The sequence below is a fragment of the Pseudorca crassidens genome, chromosome 14, assembly GCF_039906515.1.
Source record: "Pseudorca crassidens isolate mPseCra1 chromosome 14, mPseCra1.hap1, whole genome shotgun sequence".
NCBI lineage: Eukaryota > Metazoa > Chordata > Mammalia > Artiodactyla > Delphinidae > Pseudorca > Pseudorca crassidens.
In genome coordinates, this window is record NC_090309.1 from 73,979,651 (window position 1) to 73,997,807 (window position 18,157).

Genomic DNA, 18,157 nt, shown 5'->3' on the forward strand with positions numbered 1-18,157 from the left:
GGTCTCTAGCTTAACTAGTTTGCTTTAATAACTTTGTATTTAAATTTCTTTGCGAAAATGTCCCACATTGCAAAATAAAAGTTAACTTTTTATTTAAGGGACAATGGGATCGACTTGTATAACCAGCTACCTTTGATACATACATGGGAAATTAAAGATTCCTGGGTCCATCATTACCTGGAAGTACCAGCTATCTACTCATAAAAGCTCATGATAGTTTCTAACATCTAGGAGTATAGTCCCTACAACTTTTGTAGGTCTCCCGTTTCACATAACTGACCAAATATTTATTTTCATTGTTTGTTAATGTTGTTGCTGCCTTGATAGCAGAGGGCTTAATTTTTCTACATATTTTCAAATAACAACTTTGCAAGAAATTGATCCTGATAGGTGAACCATTTGTGGTAGATGGCTAACAGCTGGCTAACCACATTGTCTATATAACCTTCATAGGGCTTATGTTTCTTCTGGAAGGAGAGGCAGTAGAGATTGCTTTGTCGGAATACCTGTAACTATTCTCTCTTCATATACTGGATCATACTTTAATTTCCTTTCATGGTTTAGAAGCTCTTGGGTGATCTTGCTGACAAAGCACTCATCTTCCTGGTGGAAGTCCAGGGATGTAGCCCCAAACCTTCCAGGCAGCTTGGTAATGTGGTCATTCCCTAAATGTGTGTATAGTACGCTTGGCCCCTGCATGTTAGGAATTAGGAACAGCTATAAAGTAGAATCCAGGGCAGTGGTAAAAAGTGAGTGCTGAGTAAACTCATACAGGAAATAAATGTAAATTCCTTTCATTCTTCAGAGTTCATCCCTGACTTCATATCCATTTTACTTGTAGTTTGTGAGGATTAGTCAGCATGGATGTCAAGAGCTAAGTAGTTTTTGTCTGTGTGTTACGCTAGTATGGGTTTACTTTCGTTTGGGTCTTATTTAATAAACATTTGTAAAACAAGCATTGCATTCCAGGTTCTACATATCTTTTTCCCTTCTTTGTAAAATAGTTCGAGTTCGGAGAAAATCAAGGCGGCGATCACAGTGGGGTAAAGGAATTATTAAGAAAAGGAAAGTCAATAATTTAAAAAAAGATGAAGAGGACACCAAATTTGCTGACTATGAGAATCATATGGAGGACAGGAAATTGCTAGAAAATGGAGAGTTTGAGGTAAGCACTGACTGCCATGAAGAAAATGGAGAAGAGACTGGAGACTTATCTATGACCAATGATGAATCATCGTGTGACATCATGGACATGGACCAGGGGCGGAGGCTTAACAACGGAGCGGGCACAAAAGAGAACTTTGCATCTACTGAAGAGGAAAGTTCAAATGAGTCTCTACTGGTCAACAGCAGCAGTTCTCTAAATCCAGAACAGACATCTAGGAAAGAGTCTTTCCTTAAAGGAAGCTGTCTAAACGGTGAGGCCTCCACTGACAGTTTTGAAGGAATACCACTTCTGGAGTGTCAGAATGGCAAAGCTGAAGTAGTTTCTTTCTGTGGTAGTGGAGACAAATGTAGTTCTGAACAAAAGAATCTTCTGGAGGACCAGTCAAAAGAAAAACCAGAAGCTTCAAATGAAAATCACGGAGATGATGCTGAGAAACTAGAGGCAGTGGAATGTACCAATAATGAGAAGCTCGAACCTGGCCCTGATGTGGAGGTTAAAGATGCAGAACTGGATAAAGAAGGTAGAGCTAATGTTTTAAAATTTTTCCTGAAGGTTTTAACTCCAGAGTTAATTAAGTGCATATTTTATCTGGTCCCCAGTAGCAATAGTTGATAAATAATTATACCCCTTTGAGAATCTGTTGCACTTTTCACCCCTTTGCCTAGAAAAGTGTACACATACATAATAAATTTTGGTGAATGTTTCAGAGGGTTTGTGGTCCAGAATGCATTGCTTACCTGGCTGCTTCCTCTTCTGCTTCCCACCTGATTATCATCCCTGTCCTAATGGATTTATGACTAAAAGCTGAGTAGATCCACAAGTGTTAGGAAGATGGATTTCTAACAGAAGGATTATTGGGGTGGGGTGGGGGTGGGTGAGAAGACTTCGATACTGTAGCAGTATGGTATAGTAAAGTTATATAAACCCACATTAAATTACCACTCGTGTTCATTATAATCATGTGACTCTGAGCTAGTTGCTTATATTCTCCAACCCTGTGTCTTTTATCTTCTAAATTAAACTTCAGAGTGGTGCCACTGCAGGGATTATATAAGTCATGTATATTAATCGCCTCTCCTGGTAATGTACTAAGGTATATTCATGCCAGGCAGTCACTGTTAGTTGAATCTGAGGGATGTTTAGTCTAGGAGACTCTATCTATACGAGCAGTGGCGGAAGAAAGCAGCAGAATCCTCACTGTCAAAGTTACTTTATTCTCGCAGAGTCAGAGCACTCTGCCCACTCCTGACTTGCTTTGGATATATGATTCTTCTAAGAAGCAGCAGAAAGGGGGCGTTGAGGGTTTCTGGCCCCACTTTGTTGTTTATCGTTATTCTTTAGCCCATAGTGAGATGGGGTGATTTAGAGATCTACTCTGCTCAGTGTACTGAATTTCCTTCCCGAATAAGCACTCTTCTTATACCAGGTTATCTTGAAATTGTATCATGCTCTCTAAATTGTGTGGAGAATATAGTGTTAGCCTGGGATTTGGGCTATGTGAGAAAGGTTTTTTAATGCCAGTTTTTTGAGCCCTCCAGTAGAATGAGAGTAGGATGGTATTCAAAGTCTTAGAATTCTTTTAATGGATAAAGAGAGAGGTATGGTTCTTGAATGCTGCCTGTTGAGAATTTTTCTTTTTCTCCAATATTTAATAATAGAAAGCAATTTTAAGAGCATTATTTATCCTGGGCTATCATATAGACAACTTAAAAAAATGTGTTGAAGCTAGAATTAAGTAATGAATGGGACAGAGTGGGAAAAAGGGAGAGATTCCTGTTATGAGGCAGAATGGATGGGGAGGAGAAGTTCTTTTTAATGCTAGTTCACTATGAGATTTTAGTAAGCTTGCAGAAAAGGTTTAAATGAATATTATGTTCAACTGGTGATCTAAAAAGCTTTAAAGATATTTGTTGTGTAAACGCTTTACCTGAAGCTTTCATTTGTAACTGTCAGGGCAGTGTAACCTCGTGTAGTGGTTCCTAATTCAGGTTTTTGGGCCTCTAGAAGTCCATGGATGTAATAATGAGGATCCGTATGGTCTTAACAAAACTCCTAGCCTATATTAATTGAACTGTAAATAAAGGCTTTCACTCTAAAGGCTTTCTGAAATATAAAATTTCTCTGGGGATATGTTTTTGAAGGCAACATTTTGGTTCATTTATTATTTATCTATATAGCAGGCATTGAGGAAAAGGAATTGTTTAAAGACTTGCGACTAAGAGAACTAATGCAGGAGGGAGGAGGAAGGGTCTCCTTAGTGGCCCTGAGCATGGGCCAGGTCCTGTATAAAGTTCTGAAACAGTCCAAGTTTGTCCTTGTGTTCCTCCCGCCTTGGCCTCCTCTAAGAGTGCTCCTGCTTAGGGAGCGTAAGGCTTGATGGTTTACCTGCCCTCCCTACCCATCAGGGTGCCTGACGCTGTCAAGCTACACTCAGCGACCTCACAGTTTCTGTTTTTTCAGTGTGGCTGGTCTCAGCAAGATGTTGGGAGGAAAGTAATTAGATTATACTAATTCACTCTAAGGTAGGAGGACAGGACACTAGACCTTTTGCATTTTTAATGGGTGTATATTTTTAAGAGAAAATTTTGTGTAACACAGGCAGTATAACAGAGAAAAGTAAGACGTTTCAGGCAATGTTGCAGCAAATGTTTTGCATTGGGAGGCAAATATGAGGCAGGTTGGCCTCACTTTGTGTTAGTATCTGCTTTTCTAGGGTGCTTCCTTTCTTCTAGTTCTGAGAGCTCCGAATTTTAAAATGGTTATACAGAGAATGAAGACAGTTTATAAGTTACTGCTTAGAGCTGAAGATTACTCGTATCTTCCTTTTAGGGGATATGTTTGTTAAGATGATATTCTGGTATGACTTGGCTTTCATAGTTGTGGTCTAGTTCTCCTTAATCTGGGTTGCTTAGTCTTACACCCCTCAAAAAAATCATTTATTATTTAAAGAATTACACGCTTATTCCAAAAGGATTTGTGGTGGGTAAAAGAATGTATAATTGTTTGTCTGATTTTTCTTAACTTTTATTTGCTGCAGTGCTTTTTTTTTTTCGCCCCCAATTGTAGGTGCTTCTAAAGTAAAGAAATATCGTAAGTTAATTTTAGAGCAGGCAAAAACAACAAGCCTGGAACTGGTTCCAGAAGAGCCATCTGAGCCTGTGCCACCTCTTATAGTTGATCATGAGAGATTGAAGGTAAGCTTAGCTCTTCCCAGGCAGTTTTAAATGAATGGAAATAAAGCTAGATTTGATAATCTTTTGCTTTAACCTAGGAATATAGGTACTTCAGGGCTTCTAATGAAAAAGAGTTGTGTGTGTTTTGAGGGGTTTAGAAATATGAGAATGTTCTTGGTAATAAATTAAGCCCTGGAATCTTCTAAACTCAGGTGTCACTATTACACCATAGCATGTGGTGTCTGTTGCCTAGCATTTGAGTGGAACCGTTTCAGTTTGAACAATGAAATCAAATTTCATTTTATTCTTTTTTCTTTTAATTTTTCTTAGAAATTGCTTGATTTGTTGGTAGATAAAAGCAACAATCTGGCAGTTGATCAACTTGAGAGATTATATTCTCTTCTTAGTCAGTGCATCTACCGTCACCGTAAAGATTATGACAAATCACAGCTTGTAGAGGTGAGTGCTTATTACTTCATCTGTGGAATAAACAAATATGTGCTTTTACTTGTCCCAAAGAAAAGAGGAAAAAAAAAAGTTATTTTAGTCTAAATCTTTCACCAAGTAACTGAAGAGTGGTTTGAAGATTTAAGATTAGAAGAATCATTAAGAGTTACAAAAATATACTCTTGGTACCATTTTGTCTCAGAACAGAAGTAATCTGGGATTCTTTGTTTATCAAAACACAGAGATTCATGGTTGGCAAATACACAGATTAGCATTCACAGTTCTCCCCTCCCTTACTTATCACTGACTTGACCGATTAAGCATATATCACTTTGGCCTGTTGAATGTGAGCATGGCCTCACAGTCCATGTTACCACTGCTCCCGAGGTGGCCACTACTGGTTAAAAGGAGTTGGCGTGGGCCATGAGACTTACTGGCCACCCTATTATGATTGGAAGAGAACTTAAAAGTCATCTCATTTAATCAAATCTAGTCCTGTGAAATAACCACATGAAGGAGTTGTTGTCCTTGTGCTTAGACACTTTAGAGGTGAACCGTTCGCTTTCTGGACAACTCTGGGCCATAAGAAAGTTTTTTATAAATACAAGCTTATATCTCTATTCATATAATTTACATGATTAAGTCACACTTATTTTTGCGGTCATCTGAGCAAATAAAATGAATAAGACAAAAGTCTCTGCTCTCAAGAAGTATTTCTAGTATGTTAAAGATTTATGTATAGAGGATGTGATTATTTTGCATGTGTAATAAAGAATATAAGCATACCTTGCTTTATTGCACTGTGCAGATATTGCGTTCTTTGCAAATTGAAGGTTTGTGGCAACATCGCCATTTTCCAGCATAATTTGCTCACTTTGTGCTTCTGTGTTAATAACATTTTGGTAATTCTTGCAATATTTCAAGCATTTTCATTATTGTACTTGTTATGGTGATCTGTGATTAGTGATCTTTTTTAAAAGAAATTTATTTATTTATTTACTTATTTATGGCTGTGTTGGTTCTTTGTTGCTGCACGCGGGCTTTCTGTAGTTGCGGTGAGCGGGGGCTACTCTTCGTTGCGGTGTGCGGGCTTCTCATTGCGGTGGCTTCTCTTGTTGCAGGGCATGGGCTCTAGGCGCGCGGGCTTCAGTAGTTGTGGCCCGCGGGCTCTAGAGCGCAGACTCAATAGTTGTGGCGCATGGGCTTAGTTGCTCTGCGGCATGTGGGATCTTCCCGGACCAGGGCTTGAACCCATGTCCCCTGCATTGGCAGGTGGATTCTTAACCACTGTGCCACCAGGGAAGTCCCTGTGATTAGTGATCTTTGATGTTATTGCAAAAAGATTATGACTCGCTGAAGGCCCAGACGATGGTTAGCATTTTTTTAAGAAAATTTTTAAAGCATTTAAAAAATTAAGGTGTGTACATTATTCTTTAGACATAATGCCATTACACAGTATAGTGTAAACATAACTTTTATATGCACCGGGAAACTAAATAATTCGTATGATTTACTTTATTTGCTTTCGTCTGGAACGTAACATCTCCAGGGTATGCCTGTATTGGACTTGAATCAATGCAAGAGAGCATTTAAAAGTTACTTTGTAATCACATTTTTATGAGTCACATTTTTATGAATCTATTCTGACCATATACAATATATAGAAATAACAGAAATAAAAACATCACCCATATCCCACCATCTAGAGGAAACTAATCAGCATTAATTTTTTAGAATATCTTCCATCGTTTAAAAATGTCTAGATGTACATTATGTGTATAAAAGTGTGAATATATATTTAAAAATTGGGATAGTATTGGATATTGTATTTTATAACAGAACTTTTCTCCTACTCAGTAACATGATGAAACATTTAGCAGAAGTAATTTTGATTGGTCATTTATAAGAACTTTTTGATCAGATGATAATCTGTTAGTATGGCCTGTTAGTTCTGTAGAGAGGTAGGATATAATTTCTTTGGAGGTGTTTAAAGATGGAAGGGAAAACCAAATGTCTTAGATGTATTTGACATTTGCCCATCTGAATGTAATGTGTGGGGTAGAGTTCTTTACTTTTTAAAAATTCTAGAACTTCTTTGTTCACGTGCTTGACATTTGATTAGTGTGAATGGATTGAATACTCTTCAGCAGTTGAAACACCTTGCAGTATGGGTCTTGGAACCCTGTAATCTAGGGGTCTCATTTAGGAGAGGAGGAATCTATAGCAGAATCACCAGTGAGTGGCATTCCTGGCGTTGATGGCATCGACTCTTTCTGGCTTTTTTTTTTTTTTTTTAAATTTCAGCTCTGATTGAAGTGAGTAGCACTGGGAGCAGGGTACGTTCTACTTTGGGTACAAGTTTTATTATACTGAATACATTCATTGTGCTTTGGGAGTCAGTCGAATATAATGAGTCAGGAAGGGTGCAGGCTCTGGAGTGAGGCTACCTGTATTCAAATCCTGACTGCCGTTTTTAGCTGGCAGATTACTTATACATGTAAATTTCTTAGTACAGTATCTGGCACAATAAGTACTCATTGTTGCTAGCATCATCCTCATTAGCCTAAATGTAAAGTAGGAGGCATCTGGACGTGTCTAGGGCAGATAGGCTTACACAGTAGCTATGGTACTGTAATCAGGAATATATTTAAAGCTTAACTTTGTATCTAAAATTCTTTATCTAGAAAGTTAATTTGAAGTGAATTTTTCTGTAATGCTTTTGTCTTTCCTTTAATAGATAATGTGTACTTTTTTCCCCCCTTATAGGAGATGGAAAGAACAGTTCATATGTTTGAGACATTCCTATGAACCTTTCAAGAAGAGTGGTTTATCCTCTCCCATCTGCTCCTGCCAGAGCAGTCTTCTGAGCCATTCAATTTCAAATTGCACCAATTATGTGCAGAGCCTTGGTGTAAAGTGCTCTCTCACTCATTCTTTCTCTCTGTTGAATTTGGTGCTATTGTCTCAGGTACCTGAAACCAACCAGCCTACAAGAACCAAACAGAACTTCAGAAACATGTTGTATTTTCCACAAATAAAAAATACAACCCCACAGATTGGAGATTTTGGTGCTACAGAAACTGCTCTCACTTCTGCTTCTCTTTTTGTGCACTCTCTTTTGGAGACCTCTCTTAGGGAGCAGACCAGCAAACACGAGGAAACTGGATGGGGCAGTTCTAAGTGTGTTGAATTGTTTAAACAGTGGGCAACCTTCCCCCCCCCCACCCCCTTTTATCGTATTTGTTTTTATTTTTTCTTCTGGGTAACGGACTGAAGCCTGTTTTAAAGTTGGCTATGGTATATTCTGGTGGGAAACTGAAGAAACTGGATAAAATTAGATTAGGCTCTTTAGAACTGCCTTTAATGTGCCTTTTTATTCGAGAAAGATAAGGCTAAACACAAGGATGGGCTTACTTGTAGCAAATGGATTAGAATGTTTTCTTCGGTCACAACCCTGAAAATAAGTTTTGATACTCTGTATCATTAAGAGGCAACCAGTGTTGTGGTATAAAATGCCTATCTTGTTTTCAAAACTCGATCAAGACAGTGGTTAAGCCACATAATATACTAAAATGGTAAGTTTTCCTGTATGGTCCGTTTCTGTTTAAGAAACATAATAAAACAACAACAACAAAAAATTCACAGTCCATCAAAAAACACACACCCTTTTTGGTATGGATGACAATGATGGTCAGAAAATAGAGTGACACTCTATTTTCTTCTGTCAATGGCAGTTTAATAGTTATTCATGTTTGAGTTCCCCGAGAAGAACGATTTTCATGTATAATAAATTGTTACAGTTTTGGTTTAAAGCCCGGACTTGCCAAATGGACAGAAAAGAGAGGAATTTGTCAGAAGCTCCATAAAATTCATTTTCTATATGCATAGTTGCAAGTGAGCTCTGGTATGGTCCTTGAATAACAGTATTAATGTTTAAATCCCTTATCATAAGCTTACCTTCACAACTATTCGTTTTGATTGGAACCTGTTTTGGATCTTGTTAAGCGATTTCTGTGACTTGTACTTATCTAAAATTACTTATGGGTTACTAGTTTTACAAAAACTTTCTACAAATTCAGAGACACAGTCTAGGCAGTTGCAAAGAGACAAAGGGAGTGCAGTGACATTTTTTATCAGATGATTTTTAAACAAAAAAGTAGAAAATTTTGACAAGTTTTCTTGATATCTTCATTCATTATAGCTGTTAGCTGCAGGTGTGTCTTTACAATATATGCAACACATGTAGTTTGGGTTTCAATTAGAGCAAACGGTCTTGGACTACTGCAGAGATAATGAGCTACCTCAGCTTTTTGTATTTTAGTTACCAACAGTGTCTACAGAGTTCTGTATTCACTTTGCCACCGTTTACATGCTGAAGCTAAGGTACTTGTCTCCTCGTCTCTGGCTTTGTAGGGTGCTGGATGCCAGCGCAGAAAGCACACTTTGGCCAAGGCTACTGCAGTAATCTGAAGTGCTTCTTTGCATTTACATTAACATTTTATGCCTTCTAATTCTAGTTTAATTTTTAAATAATGCCACTTGTTTTCTTCATACCTAGGAAGTTTTCAAAATATTCAGTTAGTCATATATAATTCAAGATACTACCCATGTAGGCACACTGTATTTTAAGGTGGGCAAGTGCGATTAACGATGAACCAATTTTAAAGGGGAGGTTATTTGAAACCTCTAATTTGATTATTGGGAGGATTTTCATGCTTACTTTAGTAATTTATTACCATCATACCAGTTCAAGCTATTTTACAGTCTAATACATTAGCATTTTGTATTTTGATGGAAATTGTTACAGAATTTAAAGATTTGATGAAATAAGATGTAGCAGATTTTTTGTAGCAAGTTTCTGGTAAAAGGGTTTTTTGCAAGTCTCAGGTTCTTGCTGCACTATTTTTCTTTAAATATTTATTCCAGTTACTCTAATTCAGAAGCATTCTGTTCAAGTAACAGCAGCACTTGTGAATAGAAAAAAAAAATGCACATGTTCTTAGTAGTTTACTAAATTTGTACAAGTTAATTAAGATTTTAGCCATCAGTGAGTTTGACAAGGGAAATTTATTTCTGTTTAGCATTAAAATGCTTCCAAAAGATCAAGTTTTTTAATTTTAACCTTGATATAGATGGAGAAATAGGAGGCAACCTCAGTATGATAGGAACTGCCACTTTGAACAGTTTAGGTCTTAAAGAGAAAGCCAATCTAATGCCAAGGGGAGAAAAATGAGGTGAAATTGTACCAACTCCTCTGGCCCCTCCCCCCCCCACTATACCAGTTTTTCTTATTTTACAGATATCTGGTGGTTCTATAGTTTAAAGCAGCTTGTGAAATTATCCAAGTGGACTCAATTTTGTTTACCTTTCTGTAAGTTCTTAATTTTTGCCGTATAGCATTGGCAAAAATATGTACAAATTGACCTCTGTTCTTATTTCCTATTGTGAGCATTATAAATGATACGCTCCTGTGTAGAACCTTGCTCTCAGATCACTAAAATATGTATCACGGCACAGCCCAACAATAATTAATGGTCAGCTGTGGGGACCATAGGAGCCTTTTGAAGATGATGGAACCGCACTAGGGTTGAAACTGATGGCTGTGGAGTTAATTGTGTTTTTGAGCTTGAATCTCACCTGTGATTTTTTTTTTTTAATGTCCTTTCATGACTTGATTTTTCTCATATGCCAATAAATGTATTTGTAGGTTTACTGGATTTTATTTTTAGGGAGTGGGGTGGTAATATCTTCCCATTTTTTGATTAAGTTGGTTCAGCTATGGTGCTATTCAGTAGGTATCTTCAGTGTCAGGTCCCGTAGCTGAATGCCATTGTTATTATAATTATTATTTGTAATCACATTGTAAGCTTGAATTTGGACTTGTACCTACATCTTTTGTATTTTGTACATTTGGTTATTTAGACTTTGGGAGTCCTCTTTGGTTTCAGTCATGTATGTCTACTTTGCAGATTAAGTACACTTCATCAACTATGGTCTGTTTTGGGTTTGTAGTTTAATTTAGAATTGTGTTAAGTTGGTATTTTGCATTTGACTTCATTTTACATTAGTTTGAAATAAATTATTTAATTTTTGAATTCTGGAATTTTGAACATTTACTGTAATTTGTAATATAACTGCTGTGAAATACTTGAATAAAGATGACAAGAAAAACATGTCTTTCTTTAGCTTAATTATGATTACTGTTGGCTGCAAGTGCAATGCTACTTTTCTAGCTGAACTCATTATTTTGTAGCTAGGACGTATTGATGTTTATTAATTAAGCATGCCAAAAATCTTGTTATATGATTCTTTTAGATTTTAGTAGCCCTCAGTATTTTTTATCTAAAAGTTTTTCTGTTGAGAAAGTGTGGTTTTAACTTCAATTGAAGATTGTCTAAAAGTCGTTGTGTAGCAGCAAATGGATTACTTCTGAAATTTGTTTTTCTCATTGGAAGACTATGCTACAATAGACGATCAGGTAGTATGGTTCACTTAATCTATAGTGTTTTCTCTTAAATCAAGTAGTTATCAGTGTATTTTGAACAATACGTAGAATTTAAATGTGGAGAGAGATTTCATACCAGAATTTTGAGAGGCTTATTGCTTTAAGTGAATAGAATGTTCTTGGCTTTAGATTGCCCATGTTTCTGCTGTCTGCCACGAGACACCTTTTCATGTCCCAAGATTAGTATACTAAACTTCCTCTATATAAATCTTTAATTTTCTTTTTTTCCTTTTCTTTCACAGTAAAAAGGAACTGTTTGAATTTGAGTAAGACTTTTTCTTGGTTTTGCAGATTGTATAATTTTTACTTTTTTTTTTTTAAATATTCATTAATTTACCTATCTATATTTGGCTGCATTGAGTCCCAGCAGCAGCACACAGGATCCCTTGTTGCAGCGCGCGGGCTTCTCTCTGGTTGTGGTACATGGGCTCCAGAGCACGTGGGCTCTGTAATTGTGGCATGTGGGCTCAGTAGTTGTGGCGCATGGGCCTAGCTGCCCCGCGGCATGTGGGATCCCAGTTCCCCGACCAGGGATCAAACCCACGTCCCCCGCATTGGAAGGCGGACTGTCAACCACTGGACCACCAGGGAAGTCCCTAATTTTTACTTTTGATTGTCTGTATCAAAAGACTGGTAATGATAAACCTGGGAAGCAGATTTTTTTAAACCTTTATCTGGGGCTTCCCTCGTGGCGCAGTGGTTAAGAATCCGCCTGCCAATGCAGGGGACATGGGTTTGAGCCCTGGTCCGGGAAGATCCCACATGCCACGGAGCAACTAAGCCCTTGCAACACAACTACTGAGCCTGTGCTCTAGAGCCCGTGAGCCACAACTACTGAAGCCCACGCACCTACAGCTCGTGCTCCGCAACAAGAGAAGCCACCGCAATAAGCCCACGCAGCACAGCAAAGAGTAGCCCCTGCTCGCTGCAACTAGAGAAAGCCTGTGTGCAGCAACGAAGACCCAATGCAGCCAAAAATACATACATACATAAATAAATTTATTAAAAAAAATAAAGCTTTATCTGAATCCTTAGAGAGTTTATAACTGCATATGAGTCTCAGTCAAGTTTTGAGGATGAAGCTGGGTTTATGTATCCAGTTTTAGTTTCCATCAGACTCAAAACTACAGTAAAGTGAGAGACTAATATTTAAGTACCTACTTCATTTTATCCCTTTGCCCAAACACCTGAAAAGTTACCTCTTGGCTGTTTTTTAAAATACAAATTCCCTCTCTGACCCGCACAGTCGTATGTCTGTTATGTCCTAGGCACTATGCTAGACATATGTGATACACAGGTGAGATATTCTCTATCCTTAAGGAGCTTATAGTCTGCTAGGGGCGGTTGGTACAAACACTAGTAGTAATTATTCAGTGGGTTAAGGGCTGTAATAGAAGGAACACAGTGTTGTTCAGAGTTCTAAGAAGGGAACCAATTGATTCTGTTTAGGGATGGAGGCAATGAGGGAAGCCTTCCGAGGGAGCTGGCATTTTATTTGCCCTTTGCCTCTACCTGGCTTTTCTATAGTCTAGTCCCACTTTACCAAAACTTCTTCTTAGTTTCTTGTGACCCTTCATATTATATCGTATCACCTTCACCACCTGGAGTATCTTAATGTGTTGAAATCTTGCTCATATTTCAGGAGGGGGCCTAGATTCTACACCAATAAATCTCCTGTACGCTATCATTCATCCTCAGAACTTAGCTGTATTTTGTACTGTGTAACATAGTAAATTACTAGTGTTATGTAAATCTTAGTAATTTATTCACGTGGGAAAGGGGATACAAAAGAAGTATTATATTTTATATTCCTTGTAGGAATTTAAAACAATGCTGGACATATAGAAAATGTGTAAATCTTTCTGGTTTAATTGACATAGAAGGCTGAAACTTATCTAAATCATCCTTTCATAGGTTCAACAAATACACGGTAAGTGCCTACTGTATGCCAGGCACTGTTGCAGAAGTCGGAAATAAAGCAGCAAAAAAAAAAAAAACAGAAAAAGTCCCTGTCTTCATGGAGCTTAAGTTCTTTTAGATGTAATGTGCCAGATTTCTGTCATGGTTGATCAGGGTTCAAACTATTTTTTTAAAGTGTTCTTTCTTTAAGCATTGCATGAAGCATTTTGTTAAAAATTTGCCAAGAACCCTCCTTTTTCCTTTTTGCTTTTCTTATATTTTCCATCTTATGAATAAGACCATGTCCATCAAGTATCCAAACCTTGTCATCCTAAATTTTATCCTCTTATGGTACATCTCATTCTAGTCATGCAGCATGTTCTGTTGATGTTTTTTCTCCCTTTAAACTTGTCAAATATCCATCACCCCTTCTCCATCTTCGTTGCAGCTGACTTAGTTTGGGCACTAATCCTTTAGTTTGAACTAGTGTGAAAGTCATCAGTTTGAGGGAAAGTAAACATGGGCAAGGCATTGTGTCTATCTTCAATGAGATTGTTATATCACATTTACTAGGTGGCAGGGACTGTTCTGAGTATTTCACAAATACAGATAGAAACTCTTTAATCCTATGAGAACCTTATGAGATAAGTTATTATTATCCTCATTTTACAGGCCAGGAAACTGAGACATAAAGTAATTCGCGCAAGGTCACACAGCCAGGATTCAAATGCAGGCAGTCTGGCTCCAGAGTTGATGCCCTTAGTCACTATGCTTGACTTCTTGTATGGGTAGACGAACACACAAACATCATTTCAGTATAACATGGCATGTGTTACAGTTGAGTTCTGCATAAGGCACTATAGGTGTACAGAGGAGGAGCATGTAGCCCAACCTCAGAGAAGCCTTCCTGAGAAACCTGATGCCTGAGCTGAGGCATCAGGATAGGAAAGGCCTTCCAGGCAGAAGGAGCAACAGAAGCACAGATTGAGAAGTGAAATAGCATGACAGCTGCAGGGGAAAGTACAAGCAGTTCCGTGTCACTACAGGTCAAAATTTATTTAACAAATTAATTTGAGCAACTGCCACTTGCCAAGCACAGTTCTTGGCATTAGAGTTACAGCTGAGGACAGGACAGCAAGGTCCTGCTTCTCTTGGAGCTTACAGTTCAGTGGGCAAAGAGTAAACAAGATGTTATCTAGTAGTGGCCAATGCCTGGGTGACAGTATGTCTACTGGCATCACCCTGTAGTAGTAATAGCAAACATCTTCGTGTTAGGTACTATTTTAAGAATTAACCATTTAATTATCACAGCAATTATATGAGGTAAGAACTGTCATTGGTTCCGCTTACCAGAAGGGGAAACTGAAATAAGGAGTTGGTTAAGCCACTTGCCCGAGGTTACACAACTAATGAGTGTTAGCTGGGGTTCTGTCTTGTGTTGCTTCAGAGCTTGGATTCTTATCTATCATTAAGGTGAAAGAGAAATTCACTTGCCCTTATTCAAGTTTTTCTCCCCTATTAATAAACATTTTTTAAACTACAGAATACTACAGAGAATAATATAGTGTGCATATTCCCACCATCCAGAATTAAATGCTAATAGTTTGTCATAATTGATTTTGTTCTTTTTATAAAGAAAAACAAATTCTGGATAAGGTTGAAGTTCCCTTTCTACTCCTCCCCAGTCCCATTCCTTTACTTTCTTCCCCAGAGGGAGCCACTTTGATGCCTTTGATGAGTATCTTTCTTGTCTGTGTTTTTAATTTATTATTTGAGAAGGTAATAGTGTGGGTGCTGAGCCAGACTGAGTTTGAATCCTAGGTATGTCCATTCTTGGCTATGTGACATTCTGCAAGTTACGTCACCTGTCTGCACATCAGTCTATTTGGAACATGGAGGATAATGATAGCACTAAGCCCACGATGGTTATTGTGGGGATTATGTATTTGAGTCAACATATGTAAAGCACTTGGAACAGTACCAGGCACATAGTAAATGTTCAAGAATTCTTAGTCATTACTGCGCTGATTATACAAATATTCTATTTGTATGTACCCATAAAAATGGTTTCGGTTTTTTGTTTGTTTTTTTTTTTTTGTGTGGTACACGGGCCTCTCACCGTTGTGGCCTCTCCTGTTGCGGAGCACAGGCTCTTGGACATGCAGGCTCAGCGGCCATGGCTCACGGGCCCAGCCACTCCGCGGCATGTGGGATCCTCCCGGACCGGGGCACAAACCCGCGTCCCCTGCATCAGTAGGCGGACTCTCAACCACTGCGCTACCAGGGAAGCCCTCGGGTCAGTGTTTTGATTAACAGAAGAAGCCTAGCCTCAGGGAAAGAAGTTCCATATTAGCTAACCCTCTCCGCCTCATCCTTGATGAGTTTCAAGCCAAGAAAGATGAAAGAAGCCTGGACTGGAGAAAGGAGGGTGAGTAAAGCAGAGAAACGTTTAGTGTTTTTCTTACATATGTGATGTCTTTTACAAGTTAAACAAAATGTTATCTTGGCCTTTCCCCCACTAGCCATTTACTGGAGATAAGGAAGTTAGAATGTGATGATCCCATCCAGGTATCCATTACAGCAGTGTGTTTAATATCACACAGCATTGTGGATTAATCACTAGTGAGTTGCTAACAAAGTTTTGAATTTAATAGGCCAACATTTTTTGGGGTTGTAATGGTTTTGGGAGGTAAGGGTCAAAAAGTCAGTTTGGAAGACTGAGTAGACTTGTTTAGAATTAAAGAGATATATATATATATATATATATATATATATATATATGGAAGTATAGTGGAAGATAAAGCTGTGTGCGTAGTTTGGGGTCTTGTTATGGAGGACTAGGCTTAAGATATTTTTTACTTTATCATGTGACAATCCTTGAACATTTTTGAACAACACCATGGCATGTTGAAAATGGAACTTTAGAAATATTAATTTGACAGATACATACAAAATAGAAAATTTCTTTCTTCAAGATATGTTGACTGCCTGTCATATGCCAAGTAAGTGCTAGACATGGGAGTTAAAAAGCTAGGTAAAACAGTCCCTGCCCTTGGAAATAAATATTCAGTAGAAGATGACACAGTAAGAGAAAAAAATGTTTTAAATTAGGTAAGTGCAATGATAATGGTTTAGCTTAGGTGCCATTGGAGCACAGAGGAAGGGAACTCAACTCACCTAGGAATTCATAGGAGGTTCTTCAGGTGGATATGATATTTTAACAGCATCTCAAAAAGTGAAGGAATATATGCAGTAAAATACTGGGGGAGAACATTCCAGGAAGAGGGAACAGTATAACAAAGGTATAGAGACAGAGGCAAACATGTTAAGTTCAGGCAACTATGGGCACTTCTAGTTTGCTCTTTCTAAAGCAAAGTAAAGAAAAAAATAGTATTAGAGGTTTAACAAGGACTTTATTTGCCTTTCTCGTATTCCAGGTAAGGGATGCTGCAGGCCTGAACTTGGGAAGTTGAGAAAGGGACAGTTTGCAGAAAATGTAGAGTGATTGTATTTTGGGGATGAGGATAAAAGAGGAGCCTGGAATTGCTCTTAGGTTTTGGCCTGGGTAAGCAGATAGATAAGTAATGCCATTAGCTGAGAATGAACAGGAGAGAATAGCAAATCTGGGGTGAATGCAGTATTGGGCATTTTGAGATTCAGGTCCAGCAGACATTTAGATTAATACATCTGAAGCTTGGGAGAGTTCAGAGCTGGACACTTTTGGGGTTAGCTGCCATAAGTGTTATTCAAACTGTGAATGTGAATCAGACCACTTAGGTAGTGCTTCAAAGCAGAATGAAAATGGTACATAGAGGAACAAAAATGTATAAACGGCACTAGAGGATGTCTCTGACAAAGGGGACTGATCCTACTTTCTCAAAAGCAGCACTACCAAAAGAGTGGTGTCACCAAACTCAAGGAGAAAATGTTATATTTAAAATGGACAACAGTATCAAATGCTCCAGTGGAGACCAATGAAATATATACTAAAACATTGCCAGTAGATATGACAGTTTGGTAATCTTTGTTGTTTTCAGGAAAAAGGGAAGGAGTGAGAGCATAACTAGAGAGGTACACAGGGTTGAGGAAAGGATTTTGATAAAAGTGAAAAAGACTGAGCATGTTATACACTGAAGGAATGGAGATGATGGTAGCAGTGGTGGAGGTAGCTAACATTTATTGAAAAGGTGCTGGATTCCGGGTCCTCTTCTGAGGGCTTTACTCTTCACATCAACCCTATGAAATAGATACTGTTTTCCTCATTTCACTGATGAGGAGAGTTAATCACAGAGATTGTTACTGATACATGACTGACAGCTAGTAAAGAGCAGAAGGAGAATTTGAACCCTGGGATTCTGACACAATAGTCCAGTTACTTACCATTATCCTGTATTGCCTCAATAGAAAGGTGGAGGTCGAAGATTTGGAAGAGGTGATAATTAATGGATCAAGATTTCAGAAAAGATGGAGTGGGGGGATAAAATCAGGAACATAGGTGGCAGTGTTGGTCTTGAATAAGAGTAAGGATTTTTTATTCTTGAAGACCAGAAACTGTGGGTACAGATGGACGTGGTAAGTTTGGGGACTGGATAGGATATTGCGAAGCTTAGGAAATTAATACCTGCTGGTGTCAAACTTTTCCTATCAAATATTTATGTATGTATTGAATTTATACCTTTTTATTATAAAACATAACAGATATGGAAAATTGCTTAAAACAAATGTGTAACTTATCATAAACTGTTATAAGATGTAACCACCATCCAGGTAAAGAAAATAACACTTTGTCAGCCAAGCCAGAAGCTTTCCATGTGCTCCATTCCAATTAAAACCCTCTTTTTCTCCCCAAATGTAACCACTATTCTAACATTTATGATAATGATGTTTTTGCCTTCCTTATAGTTTTATCACCTGTGTGTATTTCTAGACATTTAAGTTTTTCCTGCCTTTTTTTCCTTTCGTCTT

The 18,157-nt window shown here is 38.0% G+C and overlaps 1 protein-coding gene across 2 annotated transcripts in view; it reads left to right on the forward strand.

Annotated features, from left to right (window-relative positions):
* Nucleotides 1-10,961, forward strand: part of ATAD2B (ATPase family AAA domain containing 2B) — a 150,671-nt gene extending 139,710 nt beyond the window's left edge. For both annotated transcript variants that reach the window (XM_067703596.1, XM_067703597.1), the window contains exons 25-28: nucleotides 1,005-1,688; nucleotides 4,235-4,362; nucleotides 4,672-4,800; nucleotides 7,555-10,961. In XM_067703596.1, the coding sequence (XP_067559697.1) occupies nucleotides 1,005-1,688; nucleotides 4,235-4,362; nucleotides 4,672-4,800; nucleotides 7,555-7,596 (983 nt within the window). In that variant the 3' untranslated portion in view covers nucleotides 7,597-10,961. The remainder of the gene's footprint in view (nucleotides 1-1,004; nucleotides 1,689-4,234; nucleotides 4,363-4,671; nucleotides 4,801-7,554) is intronic.
* Nucleotides 10,962-18,157: the final 7,196 nt, after the last annotated feature.